Genomic DNA, 21,916 nt, shown 5'->3' on the forward strand with positions numbered 1-21,916 from the left:
TTCGCGATATTGCACCCTAATCGCGGTAGTACAGCTCGATCCCAAAGGACTCTGTTTAGAGCTTTTACGGAAATCACGGCACCGTTAATGACGCAAAGATACGTTTGATCGATATTACGCTCGTAATTTTCGTCCTATTTAAATCTTGGCAGCTTGTGTAGCGAGTAGATTTATCGGCCGACAATTGCACGCGATTCGGCCATATTTCCTTTATTGCTTTATAAAGTTATACCTGCATGCTGCATTCAGTATTTCTAAATTTTACAGTTCATAAAATCTTAACATCAAGTGATACAACTTTATATATTACTTAATATTCTACAATATGTATTTTATAATTAAAGACTTTTAATGAAAATGTATGTTTTATTCTACCACCTGAATGAATCCATTTTTGGCGCTTTTTATGAAGCGTTCATAAATAAAATCTTAACATCAAGTGATACAACTTTATATATTACTTTGTATTTTGTAATTAAAGACCTTTAATAAAAATGTCTGTTTTATTCTACCACCTGAATGAATCAATTTTCGCGCTTTTTGTAAAGCGTTCATAAATAAAATCTTAACATCAAGTCACACAACTTTATACAATTACTTTCAGTGTTGGGCAGTCGTGAGATTTTATCGCACGCGAGAGCTTTATGCGCATGCGTCAACTGACGTCACAGCTTGCTGCCAATGCCGTACCTAGCCGGTACACGCAGTGGTGACTGATGAGGGCACCTGGAAGATCCTACATAATTTTTCAAAAATTCTTATAATTGCACTGTAAACTACGAATGTATAGGTTGGGTTAGGTTAGTTATATATATGACTGTATAAAACTATACAACTCTCTCTCTCTCTCTCTCTCTCTCTATATATATATATATATATATGTAGTATGTATGGTATAGTATAGTATATATATATATACATATATATATATACTATACTATACTATACTATACTATACTATACTATAGTATACTATAGTATACTATAGTATATGTACTATACTATATGTATACTATACTATACTATATATACTATACTATACTATATATACTATACTATACTATACTATACCATACTATACTATACTATACTATATTATATAGTGTATATATATATATATATATATATATACTATACTATACTATACTATACTATACTATACTATAGTATACTATAGTATATATATATACTATACTATATGTATACTATACTATAGTATACTATAGTATATATACTATACTATACTATACTATACTATACCATACTATACTATACTATACTATATTATATAGTATATATTAGTATATATAGTTAGTATATATATAGTATATATATATATATATATATATATATATATACTATATACTATATATATACTATATATATATATATATATATATATACTATACTATACTATACTATATACTATATACTATATACTATACTATACTATACTATACTATACTTAACATTATCCTTATTATTCCTACTATTATCAATATTATTACGCATATTACTACTTTTATCATCATTATCCTTATTATTCTTATTATTATCAATATTATTACGCATATTAATACTTTTATCATCATTAACCTTATTATTCTTATTATTATCAATATTATTACGCACATTACGACTACTATCGTGGCTGAAACTGTAATTATCCTTACTACTCCTATTTTCATCAATATTATTACGCATATTACGACTACTATCATAGCTGGAACTGCAATTATCCTTACTGCTTCTATTATTATCAATATTATTACGGATATTACTACTTTTATCATCATTAAGCATATTATTCTTATTATTGTCAATATTATTACGCATATTATGACTACTATCATCGCTGGAACTGCAATTATCCTTACTACTTCTATTATTATGAATATTATTACGCATATTACTACTTTCATCATCATTAACCTTATTATTCTTATTATTATCAATATTCTTACGCATATTAATACTTTTATCATCATTAACCTTATTATTCTTATTATTATCAATATTATTACGCATATTAATACTTTTATCATCATTAACCTTATTATTCTTATTATTATCAATATTATTACGCATATTACGACTACTATCGTGGCTGAAACTGTAATTATCCTTACTACTCCTATTTTTATCAATATTATTACGCATATTACGACTACTATCATAGCTGGAACTGCAATTATCCTTACTGCTTCTATTATTATCAATATTATTACGGATATTACTACTTTTATCATCATTAAGCATATTATTCTTATTATTGTCAATATTATTACGCATATTATGACTACTATCATCGCTGGAACTGCAATTATCCTTGCTACTCCTACTTTTATCAATATTATTACCTATATTACTACTTTCATCATCATTAACCTTATTATTCTTATTATTATCAATATTATTACGCATATTACTACTTTTATCATCATTAACCTTATTATTCTTATTATTATCAATATTACTACGCATATTACGACTACTATCGTCGCTGAAACTGTAATTATCCTTACTACTCCTATTTTTATCAATATTATTACGGATATTACTACTTTTATCATCATTAAGCATATTATTCTTATTATTATCAATATTATTACCCATACTACGACTATTATCATCGCTACAACTGTAATTATCCTTACTACTCCTATTTTTATCAATATTATTACGGATATTACTACTTTTATCATCATTAAGCATATTATTCTTATTATTATGAATATTATTACCCATACTACGACTATTATCATCGCTACAACTGTAATTATCCTTACTACTCTTATTATTATGAATATTATTACACATATTACTACTTTTATTAACATTATCCATATTATTTATATTATTATCAATATTATTCTCAATATTATTATCAATATTATTAAGCATATTACTACGTTTATTATTATTATCCTTATTATTCTTACTATTATCAATATTACCGACCATATTACTACTTTTATTATCGTTGCAATTATTATTATTATTATTATTACCTTTTCCGATATAACCTACCCTCCCCTGCCCTATTCCGACCTAACCGGTTAGGTTGTATCAGGTTAGGTCGGTCCCTAGGGTTAGGTTGGAAAAGGTTAGGTCGGACCCTAGGGTTAGGTTATATCAGGTTAGGTCTGGGTACCTAACCTACCTAACCTACCCTGACCTAACCTAATCTGACCTAACCTTCGGGCCAGACCTAACCTAATCCAACCTAACCGGTTAGGTTGGAAAAGGTTAGGTCGGACCCTAGGGTTAGGTTGCATTAGGTTAGGTCTGGGTACCTAACCTACCTAACCCACCCTGACCTAACCTGATCTGACCTAACCTTCGGCCCAGACCTAACCTAATCCAACCTAACCGGTTAGGTTGGAAAAGGTTAGGTCGGACCCTAGGGTTAGGTTGCATTAGGTTAGGTCTGGGTACCTAACCTACCTAACCCACCCTGACCTAACTTGATCTGACCTAACCTTCGGCCCAGACCTAACCTAATCCAACCTAACCGGTTAGGTTGGAAAAGGTTAGGTCGGACCCTAGGGTTAGGTTGCATTAGGTTAGGTCTGGGTACCTAACCTACCTAACCCACCCTGACCTAACCTGATCTGACCTAACCTTCGGCCCAGACCTAACCTAATCCAACCTAACCGGTTAGGTTGGAAAAGGTTAGGTCGGACCCTAGGGTTAGGTTGCATTAGGTTAGGTCTGGGTACCTAACCTACCTAACCCACCCTGACCTAACCTGATCTGACCTAACCTTCGGTCCAGACCTAACCTAATCCAACCTAACCGGTTAGGTTGGAAAAGGTTAGGTCGGACCCTAGGGTTAGGTTGCATTAGGTTAGGTCTGGGTACCTAACCTACCTAACCCGCCCTGACCTAACCTCATCTGACCTAACCTTCGGCCCTGACCTAACCTATTCTGACCTAACCTTGGGCCCTGACCTAACCTATTCTGACCTAACCTTGGGCCCTGACCTAACCTAATCTGACCTAACCTTGGGCCCTGACCTAACCTAATCTGACCTAACCTTGGGCCCCGACCTAACCTAATCTGACCTAACCTTGGGCCCTGACCTAACCTAATCTGACCTAACCTTGGGCCCTGACCTAACCTAATCTGACCTAACCTTGGGTCCTGACCTAACCTAATATGACCTAACCTTGGGCCCTGACCTAACCTAATCTGACCTAACCTGGGGCCCGGACCTAACCTATTCTGACCTAACCTTGGGCCCTGACCTAACCTAATCTGACCTAACCTTGGGTCCTGACCTAACCTAATCTGACCTAACCTTGGGCCCTGACCTAACCTAATCTGACCTAACCTTGGGCCCTGACCTAACCTAATCTGACCTAACCTTGGGTCCTGACCTAACATAATCTGACCTAACCTTGGGCCCTGACCTAACCTAATATGACCTAACTTTGATAATAGCATTGAGTAATAACATTGATAAAAATAGGAGTAGTAAGGATAATTACAGTTCCAGCGACGATAGTAGTCGTAATATGCGTAAAAATATTGATAAAAATAGGAGTAGCAAGGATAATTACAGTTCCAGCGATGATAGTAGTCATAATATGCGTAATAATATTGATAATAATAAGAATAATAAGGATAATGATGATAAAAGTAGTAATATAGGTAATAATATTGATAAAAATAGGAGTAGCCAGGATAATTACAGTTCCAGCGATGATAGTAGTCGTAATATGCGTAATAATATTGATAATAATAAGAATAATAAGGATAATGTTGATAAAAGTAGTAATATAGGTAATAATATTGATAAAAATAGGAGTAGTATGGATAATTACAGTTCCAGCGATGATAGTAGTCGTAATATGCGTAATAATATTGATAATAATAAGAATAATAAGGATAATGATGATAAAAGTAGTAATATAGGTAATAATATTGATAAAAATAGGAGTAGCCAGGATAATTACAGTTCCAGCGATGATAGTAGTCGTAATATGCGTAATAATATTGATAATAATAAGAATAATAAGGATAATGTTGATAAAAGTAGTAATATAGGTAATAATATTGATAAAAATAGGAGTAGTATGGATAATTACAGTTCCAGCGATGATAGTAGTCGTAATATGCGTAATAATATTGATAATAATAAGAATAATAAGGATAATGATGATAAAAGTAGTAATATAGGTAATAATATTGATAAAAATAGGAGTAGCAAGGATAATTACAGTTCCAGCGATGATAGTAGTCGTAATATGCGTAATAATATTGATAATAATAAGAATAATAAGGATAATGATGATAAAAGTAGTAATATGCGTAATAATATTGATAATAACAGAAGTAGTAAGGATAATTACAGTTTCAGCGACGATAGTAGTCGTAATATGCGTAATAATATTGATAAGAATAGAAGTAGTAAGGATAATTGCAGTTCCAGCGATGATAGTAGTCGTAATATGCGTAATAATATTGATAATAATAAGAATAATAAGGATAATGATGATAAAAGTAGTAATATAGGTAATAATATTGATAAAAATAGGAGTAGTAAGGATAATTACAGTTCCAGCGACGATAGTAGTCGTAATATGCGTAATAATATTGATAAGAATAGAAGTAGTAAGGATAATTGCAGTTCCAGCGATGATAGTAGTCGTAATATGCGTAATAATATTGATAATAATAAGAATAATAAGGATAATGATGATAAAAGTAGTAATATAGGTAATAATATTGATAAAAATAGGAGTAGCAAGGATAATTACAGTTCCAGCGATGATAGTCGTCATAATATGCGTAATAATATTGATAATAATAAGAATAATAAGGATAATGATGATAAAAGTAGTAATATAGGTAATAATATTGATAAAAATAGGAGTAGCCAGGATAATTACAGTTCCAGCGATGATAGTAGTCGTAATATGCGTAATAATATTGATAATAATAAGAATAATAAGGATAATGTTGATAAAAGTAGTAATATAGGTAATAATATTGATAAAAATAGGAGTAGTATGGATAATTACAGTTCCAGCGATGATAGTAGTCGTAATATGCGTAATAATATTGATAATAATAAGAATAATAAGGATAATGATGATAAAAGTAGTAATATAGGTAATAATATTGATAAAAATAGGAGTAGCCAGGATAATTACAGTTCCAGCGATGATAGTAGTCGTAATATGCGTAATAATATTGATAATAATAAGAATAATAAGGATAATGTTGATAAAAGTAGTAATATAGGTAATAATATTGATAAAAATAGGAGTAGTATGGATAATTACAGTTCCAGCGATGATAGTAGTCGTAATATGCGTAATAATATTGATAATAATAAGAATAATAAGGATAATGATGATAAAAGTAGTAATATAGGTAATAATATTGATAAAAATAGGAGTAGCCAGGATAATTACAGTTCCAGCGATGATAGTAGTCGTAATATGCGTAATAATATTGATAATAATAAGAATAATAAGGATAATGTTGATAAAAGTAGTAATATAGGTAATAATATTGATAAAAATAGGAGTAGTATGGATAATTACAGTTCCAGCGATGATAGTAGTCGTAATATGCGTAATAATATTGATAATAATAAGAATAATAAGGATAATGTTGATAAAAGTAGTAATATAGGTAATAATATTGATAAAAATAGGAGTAGTAAGGATAATTACAGTTCCAGCGACGATAGTAGTCGTAATATGCGTAATAATATTGATAAGAATAGAAGTAGTAAGGATAATTGCAGTTCCAGCGATGATAGTAGTCGTAATATGCGTAATAATATTGATAATAATAAGAATAATAAGGATAATGATGATAAAAGTAGTAATATGCGTAATAATATTGATAATAACAGAAGTAGTAAGGATAATTACAGTTTCAGCGACGATAGTAGTCGTAATATGCGTAATAATATTGATAAGAATAGAAGTAGTAAGGATAATTGCAGTTCCAGCGATGATAGTAGTCGTAATATGCGTAATAATATTGATAATAATAAGAATAATAAGGATAATGATGATAAAAGTAGTAATATAGGTAATAATATTGATAAAAATAGGAGTAGTAAGGATAATTACAGTTCCAGCGACGATAGTAGTCGTAATATGCGTAATAATATTGATAAGAATAGAAGTAGTAAGGATAATTGCAGTTCCAGCGATGATAGTAGTCGTAATATGCGTAATAATATTGATAATAATAAGAATAATAAGGATAATGATGATAAAAGTAGTAATATAGGTAATAATATTGATAAAAATAGGAGTAGTAAGGATAATTACAGTTCCAGCGACGATAGTAGTCGTAATATGCGTAAAAATATTGATAAGAATAGAAGTAATAAGGATAATTGCAGTTCCAGCGATGATAGTAGTCGTAATATGCGTAATAATATTGATAATAATAAGAATAATAAGGATAATGATGATAAAAGTAGTAATATAGGTAATAATATTGATAAAAATAGGAGTAGCCAGGATAATTACAGTTCCAGCGATGATAGTAGTCGTAATATGCGTAATAATATTGATAATAATAAGAATAATAAGGATAATGTTGATAAAAGTAGTAATATAGGTAATAATATTGATAAAAATAGGAGTAGTATGGATAATTACAGTTCCAGCGATGATAGTAGTCGTAATATGCGTAATAATATTGATAATAATAAGAATAATAAGGATAATGATGATAAAAGTAGTAATATAGGTAATAATATTGATAAAAATAGGAGTAGCCAGGATAATTACAGTTCCAGCGATGATAGTAGTCGTAATATGCGTAATAATATTGATAATAATAAGAATAATAAGGATAATGTTGATAAAAGTAGTAATATAGGTAATAATATTGATAAAAATAGGAGTAGTATGGATAATTACAGTTCCAGCGATGATAGTAGTCGTAATATGCGTAATAATATTGATAATAATAAGAATAATAAGGATAATGATGATAAAAGTAGTAATATAGGTAATAATATTGATAAAAATAGGAGTAGCCAGGATAATTACAGTTCCAGCGATGATAGTAGTCGTAATATGCGTAATAATATTGATAATAATAAGAATAATAAGGATAATGTTGATAAAAGTAGTAATATAGGTAATAATATTGATAAAAATAGGAGTAGTAAGGATAATTACAGTTCCAGCGACGATAGTAGTCGTAATATGCGTAATAATATTGATAAGAATAGAAGTAGTAAGGATAATTGCAGTTCCAGCGATGATAGTAGTCGTAATATGCGTAATAATATTGATAATAATAAGAATAATAAGGATAATGATGATAAAAGTAGTAATATGCGTAATAATATTGATAATAACAGAAGTAGTAAGGATAATTACAGTTTCAGCGACGATAGTAGTCGTAATATGCGTAATAATATTGATAAGAATAGAAGTAGTAAGGATAATTGCAGTTCCAGCGATGATAGTAGTCGTAATATGCGTAATAATATTGATAATAATAAGAATAATAAGGATAATGATGATAAAAGTAGTAATATAGGTAATAATATTGATAAAAATAGGAGTAGTAAGGATAATTACAGTTCCAGCGACGATAGTAGTCGTAATATGCGTAATAATATTGATAAGAATAGAAGTAGTAAGGATAATTGCAGTTCCAGCGATGATAGTAGTCGTAATATGCGTAATAATATTGATAATAATAAGAATAATAAGGATAATGATGATAAAAGTAGTAATATAGGTAATAATATTGATAAAAATAGGAGTAGTAAGGATAATTACAGTTCCAGCGACGATAGTAGTCGTAATATGCGTAATAATATTGATAAGAATAGAAGTAGTAAGGATAATTGCAGTTCCAGCGATGATAGTAGTCGTAATATGCGTAATAATATTGATAATAATAAGAATAATAAGGATAATGATGATAAAAGTAGTAATATAGGTAATAATATTGATAAAAATAGGAGTAGTAAGGATAATTACAGTTCCAGCGACGATAGTAGTCGTAATATGCGTAAAAATATTGATAAGAATAGAAGTAATAAGGATAATTGCAGTTCCAGCGATGATAGTAGTCGTAATATGCGTAATAATATTGATAATAATAAGAATAATAAGGATAATGATGATAAAAGTAGTAATATAGGTAATAATATTGATAAAAATAGGAGTAGCAAGGATAATTACAGTTCCAGCGATGATAGTCGTCATAATATGCGTAATAATATTGATAATAATAAGAATAATAAGGATAATGATGATAAAAGTAGTAATATAGGTAATAATATTGATAAAAATAGGAGTAGCCAGGATAATTACAGTTCCAGCGATGATAGTAGTCGTAATATGCGTAATAATATTGATAATAATAAGAATAATAAGGATAATGTTGATAAAAGTAGTAATATAGGTAATAATATTGATAAAAATAGGAGTAGTATGGATAATTACAGTTCCAGCGATGATAGTAGTCGTAATATGCGTAATAATATTGATAATAATAAGAATAATAAGGATAATGATGATAAAAGTAGTAATATAGGTAATAATATTGATAAAAATAGGAGTAGCCAGGATAATTACAGTTCCAGCGATGATAGTAGTCGTAATATGCGTAATAATATTGATAATAATAAGAATAATAAGGATAATGTTGATAAAAGTAGTAATATAGGTAATAATATTGATAAAAATAGGAGTAGTATGGATAATTACAGTTCCAGCGATGATAGTAGTCGTAATATGCGTAATAATATTGATAATAATAAGAATAATAAGGATAATGATGATAAAAGTAGTAATATAGGTAATAATATTGATAAAAATAGGAGTAGCCAGGATAATTACAGTTCCAGCGATGATAGTAGTCGTAATATGCGTAATAATATTGATAATAATAAGAATAATAAGGATAATGTTGATAAAAGTAGTAATATAGGTAATAATATTGATAAAAATAGGAGTAGTATGGATAATTACAGTTCCAGCGATGATAGTAGTCGTAATATGCGTAATAATATTGATAATAATAAGAATAATAAGGATAATGATGATAAAAGTAGTAATATAGGTAATAATATTGATAAAAATAGGAGTAGCAAGGATAATTACAGTTCCAGCGATGATAGTAGTCGTAATATGCGTAATAATATTGATAATAATAAGAATAATAAGGATAATGTTGATAAAAGTAGTAATATAGGTAATAATATTGATAAAAATAGGAGTAGTAAGGATAATTACAGTTCCAGCGACGATAGTAGTCGTAATATGCGTAATAATATTGATAAGAATAGAAGTAGTAAGGATAATTGCAGTTCCAGCGATGATAGTAGTCGTAATATGCGTAATAATATTGATAATAATAAGAATAATAAGGATAATGATGATAAAAGTAGTAATATGCGTAATAATATTGATAATAACAGAAGTAGTAAGGATAATTACAGTTTCAGCGACGATAGTAGTCGTAATATGCGTAATAATATTGATAAGAATAGAAGTAGTAAGGATAATTGCAGTTCCAGCGATGATAGTAGTCGTAATATGCGTAATAATATTGATAATAATAAGAATAATAAGGATAATGATGATAAAAGTAGTAATATAGGTAATAATATTGATAAAAATAGGAGTAGTAAGGATAATTACAGTTCCAGCGACGATAGTAGTCGTAATATGCGTAATAATATTGATAAGAATAGAAGTAGTAAGGATAATTGCAGTTCCAGCGATGATAGTAGTCGTAATATGCGTAATAATATTGATAATAATAAGAATAATAAGGATAATGATGATAAAAGTAGTAATATAGGTAATAATATTGATAAAAATAGGAGTAGTAAGGATAATTACAGTTCCAGCGACGATAGTAGTCGTAATATGCGTAATAATATTGATAAGAATAGAAGTAGTAAGGATAATTGCAGTTCCAGCGATGATAGTAGTCGTAATATGCGTAATAATATTGATAATAATAAGAATAATAAGGATAATGATGATAAAAGTAGTAATATAGGTAATAATATTGATAAAAATAGGAGTAGTAAGGATAATTACAGTTCCAGCGACGATAGTAGTCGTAATATGCGTAAAAATATTGATAAGAATAGAAGTAATAAGGATAATTGCAGTTCCAGCGATGATAGTAGTCGTAATATGCGTAATAATATTGATAATAATAAGAATAATAAGGATAATGATGATAAAAGTAGTAATATAGGTAATAATATTGATAAAAATAGGAGTAGCAAGGATAATTACAGTTCCAGCGATGATAGTAGTCGTAATATGCGTAATACTATTGATAATAATAAGAATGATAAGGATAATGAGGATAAAAGTAGTAATATGCGTAGTATATATATTTATAAAAGTATATATATATATATATATATATATTTGTATAATATAATATAATATAATATAATGGGAAGTTGTATAATATAATATAATGGGAATAACATGATGGAATATGGGAGATTATTATATTTAAAATAACACAAAAGCACAATTACTTTAAAAACACTAAATTAATTTATTATTTAAGAAAAACGACTTGGAAGGACCTCTTTGTATGACTATATTTTATACGTGTGAAAATTATAATATCAGAGAAACATTAAGAAAGAAATACAAGGATTTTATTTTAATAACATGCATAGATCTGATAAAAATCGAGCGGTATATTTTCCTTTGCTCTTGCAACAAATATTGGTATTCATATAACAAATCGGCTACAAACGTAAAAAATAATAATAATTATAAATAAATTTAATATTACTTTTATTATATATAATCTGTTGTATTATTTAACCCTTTTATTCTCTTTCCTGCAATTTTCTTCAGATTTATTTTTTTTTCCTCACTAGGGCCTAATGATACCTTATATTTCATCAAAGTGTATACGCTACTGAGGACTTCTACGGATAGCTTACTGCGCATGCGCTGAGACTGCCCATCACTGATTATTTTGTATTTTATAATTAAAGACCTTTAATGAAAATGTCTGTTTTATTCTACCACCCGAGTGAAACAATTTTCACGCTTTTTATAAGCATAAAATATAAAGTCGATGAATAAAGCTGATCTTTCGAAAGTTTTCGAGAATAGTGATAATCGGTTGGAAATTCGTGGACGTTTTTCGTTTCGTAACGTAGATTTCGTCGCATCTTGCTAAATCCTGTTTCCGTATGCGCGGCGACGAAAGTTTCGAAAGTTCAAAATGGCGGTTGGGCGCGCGATCGCGATGCACGTGCAACGCCATCTGGAGTTGTCGCTTCCGGTATTGAGCAGCAGTAGTATGGCAGTTGCGCGCAAAAGTCTGTTTATTTACGTGCTGTCGATGATTAATTGATCGTAAACCCGCGTCCACTCGTGATAGATCCGACGAGTGAGTGCCGTAATAACGGGAGCGTGATGGTGCACGAGTGAGACACCGCGAAACAATTCCTGCAGGATCTAACGAAAAACGCTCAGTGAATGTCGTCGCCGTCGAAGAATTCCGCCTGTCGTCATCGTCGTTCTAACCTATTTCCCGATACACTGTGCACTTCATTCTGGAATTTTCCGACGCGCTGTCAATGGTTGTTTGCCAACAGTGGTGCGACATAATGCCATGTTCCCGCAAACATTGAACACAGAACCGTGTAAAATCACGAGCATGGCTGACGAAGTGTTGCCGGCGAGTTTGGAGAAGCTCGAAATTGATCGGCTCTCCTCGAGTTGTCCTCAGTAAGCATTTACCGCCGAAAGCTCATTTTAAAGCGCCTGCTCCCGCACAACCCGTACCCTTCCCATTCGCCCTCGAACATTCCGTGTCCCGGCTTAGTCGTTCAATGTATCGAATCGCGACCGTTTTGCGACTCAACCCCTTTTCACGTGCGGTCAAGGTCTCAGATTAACGTTACCTCATTTTGCAACCGTACGTGACGATCGCTGTTTACGTTGCACGTGTTTTCGATTTATTAGTGATGCAAGCACTCGTTAACGCGCGTTTCAACGACCGTCATTTCTTATTCGCGACGGTGCGAAACAACAACATCGTTGACTGTCATGTGTAAGGAAACCGTAATGTTTACCTACAAGAAATGTTGATATCGTGCCGCGATTGATGAGGATGTTGTTTGCGAATTGTTCGGTAATGGCGCATCGGTGTAATCGGAGAATTACAAGTGTAGTGTAAAAATTTATATCGTTTCAGTGCTGGACAAAAATATTCGCATGGACATTTCGCTATAAAACCGCGTGTAAATCTGGATATACCTTTTTCTGATATATACGCTGAAAATTGCCAATCTTTTATATTTTTAAAATATCAAATTACCAAATTTTTAAATAGTAGTCCGCGTTATTTTCTAAACGGAAAAGAAATCAATATTTACTAATATTGATTCAAGGTTGTGTACTGAGAGTGATGAATCATCATGGAATGACTTTTGATAATACATTGTCAAAGTTTCAGTAATATCGCTAAATGTTTTTGTGATCCACATTCCATTCACATTATGTATAATTGTTTCTACTGTTATATTAATTGTCAATATTGTTTTGTGCTGTTTCAGTATTACTCCAACTGACAAAACAAAATCTCCAAACCCATTTAGAACGGCAAGCAAAAGCGTCGGTTCTGATTGCAGTTATTTATTTCAAAAAAGATCAATGCCTATTAGGCCACCGTTATCTACCATCAGCCCTAGAGGCGTGAAAAGCACAACGAATTTCAAACCATCAAAGAATGAAAGAGCATTGGATAAGCATAAGAAAAACTCGATAATCAAAGAGGCTGTTCTAAAATTAAATGATACTGGTACTAATTGTCTTAGTGATAACCTAGCAGATACATTGCTTAAAGAAACATGTAAATTTAATATTTGTGGTAAGAACTCCAAGATTTTTGGCCATGGATCGGTTGCTAAGGATTTCAAAGAATTGAATATTAGCCAAGAGTCTAGACAAGCTAAGGACGATACTAGCATCCAGGATAATTACCAGGCTAGTAGTTTCCAACGAGCACGTAGTAATACGATGCCAAGTTTAAAGAGAGGGCCTGGTCCAGGCGGAGGTAGTAATAGTCAGTTGGAAACAACCGGTTCAACTGGTCAACCTTCAAGTTCAAATACATGCTCTGTACAAGCAAGAATATCTCCACCTTCATGCGATGTCACGATCGATGAACTTGCCAGCTACTTCGAGGAGTTTGTTCATATTCCAAAGAAGATGTCGCATATGGCAGAAATGATGTACATTTAACTATAATATGTTGAATTATAATTGAAAGATTTTCTTATACAGTTTTTCAAGGACTAGCATGCAACGTTTATGCATGATCATCAGTCTAAATACTGTATGTTTGCTACAAATCCAATTTAATTTGGTACCTAAATTATACATAATATCTAATAAAAGAAGAAAAAAAGAAAAAAAAAATGGAAGGAACACATCTGCGTTTTTGTAGAAGAAAAAAAGTATTAAAAGCGGTAAAATTCGGACATCGCTTTAGTAACGAGGACTAAAAAAGGGTAAAAAGGAAATATGATGATAACGAACGGAAAAAATAAAAAAACATTGCGTGACATTTGTTTTTAAAAAATTGTTTGTGTTCGATATCGTTTAGTTTTGAATGAAAAAGAAATACGTTTCTTTATAAAATTTTTGTATTGCGAGATGAAAATATTGGTACTAGAATAAATTTCTTGGACTTAATATACTGTTGTGTTATTGAAATTACCAAATTCTACTATGCATTACGTGAAGTGAATCATGCAAATATCGTTTGACACTGTTCTGTTAATATGATACATAATATATTTATCTGCATAGGCTTATGATACTTAATACAATGATACAAAGTAACCGTTAAATTACTTAATGATAATAAGCTTTGGTACGTAAACAATGACGATATATTGATCCATTTCTTTTGTCTCTTTTTGTTTAACTTTAGGTACGAGTGAACCATGTTGACGCGCGGTGTACTGTGAAAAACCTCGACGAAAGCCTAAATGCGTTAAAAAATATCCATCTATTTGGTGTGCGCATCACGTGACGACTCTGATTTCATTTTCAGCACTTAAATTTTTCTGGATACGATGATTTTTCGTAGTAGCCCCGCGCAATACTCAAACTCTGTATCAAAACATGAGGTCTGTCGCTATATCACAGATTTATTAAAATTTTATTTGAACGGAGCCACAACGAAACGAATTTCAAGATGAAGAAACGAAGCTTTCCTTTTTGTTTTCTTTTTACAATTGGACATGTGTCGTTATCAATCGTACAGAAACAAATTGTCTATGTCATACTCGAAACTTGTGTCCAAGCCGAGAGACGCGGTATTAAAAACACGAGAAATCAATTTTCTAGAAAATCGACCATCGAGTACTATAATGCGGTGTTACATTGTAAATATGAGAAATGGAAAATATCAACGACAACAAATGCAAGACGTGCTGAAAGTGTTACGCGACTTCATGAATGATGAAATCAATTAAAGTTGCAAAAACAGTTGGTTGGCAAGAGTAGTAAAAATAGAGTCCAAGTTACAAAGTACTATTCGATCGATAACTATGACGGCACACGTTTAATTTAATTTTAACGTACTGCTATATAATTGTTAAATAGCACGATCGTGAAATATTAACAGAAAAAGTCAATAGCTTTATATTGTCGGGTAAATCAGCCAGCACACATTAAGTAATGCTTTGCTTTGGACAACAGGACGTACGACGAACGATAGTATTATTGCATTCGTTATCAGTTTCTTTCAAAATTGGAACACTTATGAACACCTTGTACACGCGATTAATCAATTCGAAACACGCAGCGTCTCCCGACCAGAATTCGATTTCGAACGCATTGCGAAATGCGCCAAATTTTACTCTTATTTTGTAGAAAAAGTTTTTCGGAATTTCTGGAATAATACAATAAACTCTCGTTATATTACCACTTTTATACGGACTTTCACGCACATCATTGGACAAGGCAAGGACCGTTGCTCTATTATATCGCCATCTTATAACACGCGTTATACCGTTATGTGTTGTATAACCATGCGTTGAATTCTCTACACGTTTTCTCTACGCATTGGAATTCGCTATACGTCTATATTCTTCACACGTTGAATATATGCGTTATACTCTCCACGCGTTGTATTGCCACGCTCTATATTGCCGACTGAGCAAGTTTCCCGCCATCGTAGGACGATTCGAAGGTCGCCGTAACATTAAAGAAAGCTTTTGATCAACTCAATATATTGCCAATTCCAAGAATTGTCCGTTCCATAGCAATATAACGAGACTACTGTAATTGAACCACGTATAAAATTGCTTAGTTCCAAACTAACTGCCGAATCTTGTTCTAATTTGATAAGAAAATTCCTAATTTTTGTTACGTATCAAATAAGGCACGTAACTGGAACCATTTTCGTGACGAAATAATTTAAAAAAATAAGTACTTTTGTAAAAACAAAAAATACAGTGAAAAATTGCTAATTCGAATTTCTTGGGGAGAGATGCAGGATGCAAGCACTAATTTTTGAAATTTATCGAAATTGTTCCAATTACTTACCTCGTTCGATACCCATATAATTAATTTCGTCGAACACAGTTATATTCGAATGTAATCTGTTCTGTTCGTCTAAACAATATCAGTCTCTAAGTCCAGTGGAAAGGCCACATGATGCCCTTTACCAGTATATTAACATTTAAATATACTACTCTCTTTCCTCTTTCTCGGATGAAAATGATGTATGCGAACAGTGACATTCAAACATGAAGAAATCAAACCGTACATTGTTTCCATTCATTTGGTACATTTGACAAATCGAATTCATGCATGATCTTTTACGTGTCTTCTACGAAACTATGGCGACAACATGATCGCTAGCGAAACCTTTAAAAAGTGACCATTCTCCGTGAATAAACGCAACAACGTCGTTTTGATCGGTATAAAACGCTCATAGAAAAGTTTACTTGGACGTAATACAGCTACCTTCTAAATCTCTACGTAAACATGATGCCTTTCCTTCCACTCGTCGCATCATCGTTCTATTATTAATAATAAATTAATCAACTCACACAACGAACGTATGGTGTTTGCTTCGCTAATTATAGTAGAAAACATTATATTATCAGTATACTATGTATATGTATAAAGGGGCAATATAATGTCGGTGTCCCGGGACATACGTAAGCCGTAAATTATTCCACTAAAATCGATGACTGTCGGAATGATTGTTAGCTAGCAGTAAGGTATAACCATACGAACTTGATTTAAAGAGTAATACACCAATGTTTTCGAAACTTTTCCAATCACTCTCGTATGCTCACACTATATTGTTCGTTTCGTAATCGTAGTTCCCTGAAAACGATGATTATTGAGCTTATGTCGCTTTCCTTTTTATTGAGTTCGAACCGCTTCGTAATTATACGAAGTTTACCTTGAATATTATTCGAACCCTAAATATTTTTAATTACTAATTAAATATAAATTTATACGTTCTCAATTTTTTGAAGTCATCAAACCATTACCAGGTTGAAAAGCATTCGAAAGAAGTTTTTTATATGAGATTCCATTAGGATTCGAATAAAATTCAAAATGATTTGTAAGTGTATCCATCACTAGTTACGGGTCATACGAAGAACACGACATTTTATTGCTCGTTTTTGAATGTCACGGCAAGACGCACGTGAAAAAAAAGAGAAAAACGAAATAATACCGCACAGACACAGTTGTGTAACAATTCGCACGCGCACGCAAATCTCTCGTTTCATTCATTCTTCGTAGTTACATCCTGTCGTTCTCTTTCGCTCTTTATATTCTCTATCTCTCGTTACTTTTCCTTAAACGTTTAATATCTAAAGTGTCATAATGGCTCATCGTGTTTATCGTGACATAGTTCAGTGTACACCTAGGGACTTAACGTCTAACGATACGTTCCGTGGAGGACGACCACGACGACGACAACGAGAAATCCTCGGAATCGAAACCTCATAACCCCGTTTTATTCTTGTGTACACTCGGGTGCAATGGAGGCTTCCTTCGGACAAGGATAATTATAGAAACAAGAGCCCCTTCTCATCCGACTTTCAAATTTCTAAACTCTTAAATCCTCAATTTTTTAAATTAACCAATGAAGTTCTCAAAACCTTGAAAATTAGCAAGAGGCTCTTTCTTCTACATAACTGTTCCTAGGGAAGCCCGACATGCTCGCCAATGTATGTCGTTTACGAAAAGGAAAGATTCGCGTTTCGGTGTTTCACATTCCGAGGACGCTTTACACACCTACCCTCACGTTCTACCGCCTAGAATCTACCCTAACCTGTCGTTTTATATTTTTGTATGTTTAGTAGAAAATTTACAATTTCTCAGACACTTTGTACGAGCAACATCGATGACTTAATCTTTACCTCAATTTTAATAGTATTTCTAAGTTCTTCATTTTTCTCTTATTCGCGCAACTTCGGAAAATGTCGCGGTTCTCAATCGTATAACGTATTTTTTTTTTCGTTACTAGTAACTTGCTTTTTTTTTTATTTTCACTTCGGTGAACTTAAAAAAATGATTATCGTAACGACGAGATTGCTTAATACGTAACTATATTACCGACGCAGCGTCGAACAGGTAGTTTTCTTTACAAAGTGCAATCACAGTAAAAAATAACGAGACGTGTATAGAAAATGAATGTGCGCTTTTAAACCCTTTTACTACTACGACCGGGCACCTGTCATGAAAAGGTGATTCGCGTGCTTGGGCGATTGTAGATTGTTGAAAGGTTTAAAATACACTGTTCATAGAACAAAATTATACCTGAAAGGTACTCTTTCTTGTACGTATAAAAACGTATTAATCTCTCGTATAAAATATTGTCCTACTCGACATATCGTTCGAAATCAAACGAAAACTCGTTTAGATCTATTTTATCGTAGAATGTGATGTCCTAATACAATGCAGTCTCGCCATGTATTTAAAAATTTTCAAGTGTACAAATTGAACAAGTTAGAAATTTACAAATTTCTAAATTGAAAAGTTTCGAAAACCGTCGAATTTAGAAGCGAGACTGTATTGTATGATAAAAATCATTCGACGCTGAAACGATGCATCTAGATTTTTAAGGACCGTGTAAAAAAGAAAACAATTTGGATCATAGGAAAGATCAGTCACGATCGTTTCGAGATCAATACGAGAAGTGATCGCGCAAATTACACAGATGGCGCGATCGTTTCCCTTTCTGCACTGTAATCGTACATTGACGGACTAATATAATTGGTTACATCGTCTACCATTTAAAACTCTACATTTTTTTTAGCTCTCAACTGGTTCCGTTCCTATTCTCTAAACACTTTTTCTTAGATACCTTCGTCAATTATTTTTAATATACTCTCCAAATTATGAAAATTCCTATTAAATAGTTCGAACGATGAACGATCCCATTTTTTAAATTCTATAATAGATACTGGATACGTTAGCGGTCAGAGATATTCTATACTCTTCATTTTTTATTTTCATTTTATCTTCAGTCGTAAACGTTTGACTTGATATTTTAATCGGCAGTTATTCACGATTGGTCACAAAGATTATTAGTCTTGCAAATACTTTTCAAAGTACAAACAATACTCGTTTCTTTTTTGTTCTATAAAGTTCCATGGCACACAAGATCATTGTCCTTGAAATGCTTGCTCGATGACGTTCGATCAAGAAAAAGAAATGAAAAGAACACTTCTTCAATTTTGGCAGTATTTAACGATTGTTTCGAGACGTCCAGTAACGTTTATATAAATTCTCGTCACCAAAGTTTCTTTGTAAAATATCTTCCTTCCTGTACGATCCTCTCTCGTTTCCTTCTTATTTTATTCTTTTTTGGAATCTTCCCGCAGAAATTCTGCGATGCACGAACAAAAACAAACAAAAAGAAGAGAACACGGTAAACAGCTTCTTCAGATGTTTGCCAGAGATCTAGCAATAAATACCATAAAATTCCATGGCACAGTTAATGTGCGCTGGGTGAAAATGACCGTGCGGTACCAGGTACTGACTCTGCATGTGAGCTGTGTATCAGTCTGTTGGCGGCTCGAGATACGGTATTTCGCTAGTGACATTAAATGACTCGAAATAGTGATTAAGGAACTCGAACGTGGGTCGCTTCTCGGGGCTAGCATCCCAGCACTGCAACATTAATCGGTAAATGCTGTCCGGCAGCGGGTGATTCAATGGCTTAGGCATCCGATAGCCTTTGTTTATTTGCTCGATTACTTCGCGACTCTGCATACCTACAAAAATCAAACAAATTTCATTTCAAACATCTAGACAATCGAGACAATAAGGGGAACATAGACATGCACTTTTATAATTTGTAATAGATACTTTTAAATATTTACATTTTATAGCAAGTTACAAATGTTTAGGGACATACTGTGGTATGAAAGAGTATTCTTATAGTACAATAAATAAAAAAATTAATGGTATTGGGATGTGTAGTGAGATTATTTATAACATAACTGTTATAAAGATATTCTGCCATGACTGATACTCTACATTTTCAAATCTTGAAAAACAATATTCAATAATTGAGATTTTTCTTGATGGTACAACAAATAAAGAAATATGAGAGTATGACATGTCTCTTTGAAATGAGGTGTATGTTACATTCTGCAGTTGCAAGTGAAAAGTTGATAACCCACCAGGATAAGGAACTTGGCCATAAGTGAAGAGCTCCATCAGTAAGATGCCATAGGACCAGACGTCGCTCTTGATGCTGAATCTCCCATAGACAATGGCCTCCGGCGCCGTCCACCTAACCGGGAATCTGCTTCCCTGTTTCGGACAGTACTCGTCGTTCTCGATCGCCCTCGCCAATCCGAAATCACATATCTTCGCTTTATTTTTCTCGCCGATAAGCACGTTCCTCGCCGCGAGATCTCTGTGTATGAGCTGTTTGCTCTCGAGGTGTTCCATGCCGGAGGCGACCTGCGCGGCTATGTAGATGAGGTCCTCGAACTGCATGTACTTGCCATCGCCGGTTCTCAGGAAGTCTAACAGGCTACCGTTGCACATGTACTCCTGTACGATGTAGATCGGCTCCTCTTTCGAGCAGATCGCGTACAACGCGACTAGGTGTCTATGTCGGAACTGTTTCATAATGGCGGCTTCCTGAAGGAACGCCTCGGTCGACATGGTCCCGGGTCGCAGCGTCTTCACCGCTACTTCGATCTTGTTCCTCCATTTGCCGTAATACACCTCGCCGAAATTACCGTGGCCCAATTTCCGTATCAGTTGTATCTCGTTCCTGTTGATCTCCCATTTGTCCCGCAACTCGGGCCCGAGATCCCACATGTCCGGTTGCGGTTTCGGACACGGCTTCGATAACACGTGACAGAGACCCAACGCGTTCTCTGAAACGTTAAATTCGATGAAGTTAGGTCCGCTAGATGAAAATTCGTGAGGTGAAGAGAAAGAGATCATGTACTTACTGCTATAAGCCATAACAAGGGCTGGCAGGGTGGGGAATGTCTGGTTGGTGGCGATAAAGAAGCCCCCATTGTCGAGCGGTTTAATTTTATAGTGTTTTACGTGATGACCCCTTCCCTCCTCCCAGTCCTTCACGGACAAACTGTATCCCCTGGGATTATGCTCGCTGGGTCTCACCAGAAACGTTCCACGTGGATTCTCGTCCACCAACAGCAGTTTACCCGCCTCTTTGCGAGACACGTTCTCGAAGAACCAACTGGAAGAGAAGAATTCATGATTTATGCATGCTTGAATTTACTGGGCAGAAATTTAAATTGTGGTGCTACTTGGATTTGAATATTTAGTGTTCTAAACTAAATCTAAATCACAAACTGTCCCCTAATTTCTGGGTTCTTAAATTCTTAAATTCTCAAACTGTCAGATTACTATATCTTTAGATTCCAATATTCCT

The 21,916-nt window shown here is 32.9% G+C and overlaps 2 protein-coding genes across 6 annotated transcripts in view; one reads left to right on the forward strand and one right to left on the reverse strand.

The window, feature by feature from the left end:
- The first annotated feature begins 11,634 nt into the window (after window positions 1-11,634).
- On the forward strand, window positions 11,635-14,703 carry LOC100879211 (uncharacterized). Of its 3 annotated transcripts, none has more exons than XM_003699667.3 (2): window positions 11,635-12,732; window positions 13,563-14,703. In XM_003699667.3, the coding sequence occupies exons 1-2, from the start codon at window positions 12,617-12,619 to the stop codon at window positions 14,248-14,250; spliced, it is 804 nt and encodes a 267-aa protein (XP_003699715.1). In that variant the 5' UTR covers window positions 11,635-12,616; the 3' UTR covers window positions 14,251-14,703. The 3 variants fall into 3 exon arrangements, with proteins under 3 accessions (XP_003699715.1, XP_003699716.2, XP_012144052.1); XM_003699668.3 differs by lacking the exon at window positions 11,635-12,732 and adding an exon at window positions 12,808-13,057; XM_012288662.2 differs by lacking the exon at window positions 11,635-12,732 and adding an exon at window positions 13,195-13,461.
- Window positions 14,704-14,782: 79 nt separating this feature from the next.
- Window positions 14,783-21,916, reverse strand: part of Src64B (Tyrosine-protein kinase Src64B) — a 69,686-nt gene continuing 62,552 nt past the window's right edge. For 2 of the 3 annotated variants that reach the window (XM_003699666.3, XM_012288666.2), the window contains exons 5-7: window positions 21,468-21,721; window positions 20,679-21,389; window positions 14,783-20,267 (exon numbers count right to left, since the gene is read on the reverse strand). In XM_003699666.3, the coding sequence (XP_003699714.1) occupies window positions 20,053-20,267; window positions 20,679-21,389; window positions 21,468-21,721 (1,180 nt within the window). In that variant the 3' untranslated portion in view covers window positions 14,783-20,052. The remainder of the gene's footprint in view (window positions 20,268-20,678; window positions 21,390-21,467; window positions 21,722-21,916) is intronic. The other variant, XR_001096410.2, reaches the window with a different exon arrangement.

The sequence above is a fragment of the Megachile rotundata genome, chromosome 2 (genome assembly GCF_050947335.1).
Source record: "Megachile rotundata isolate GNS110a chromosome 2, iyMegRotu1, whole genome shotgun sequence".
Classification (NCBI taxonomy): Eukaryota; Metazoa; Arthropoda; class Insecta; order Hymenoptera; family Megachilidae; genus Megachile; species Megachile rotundata.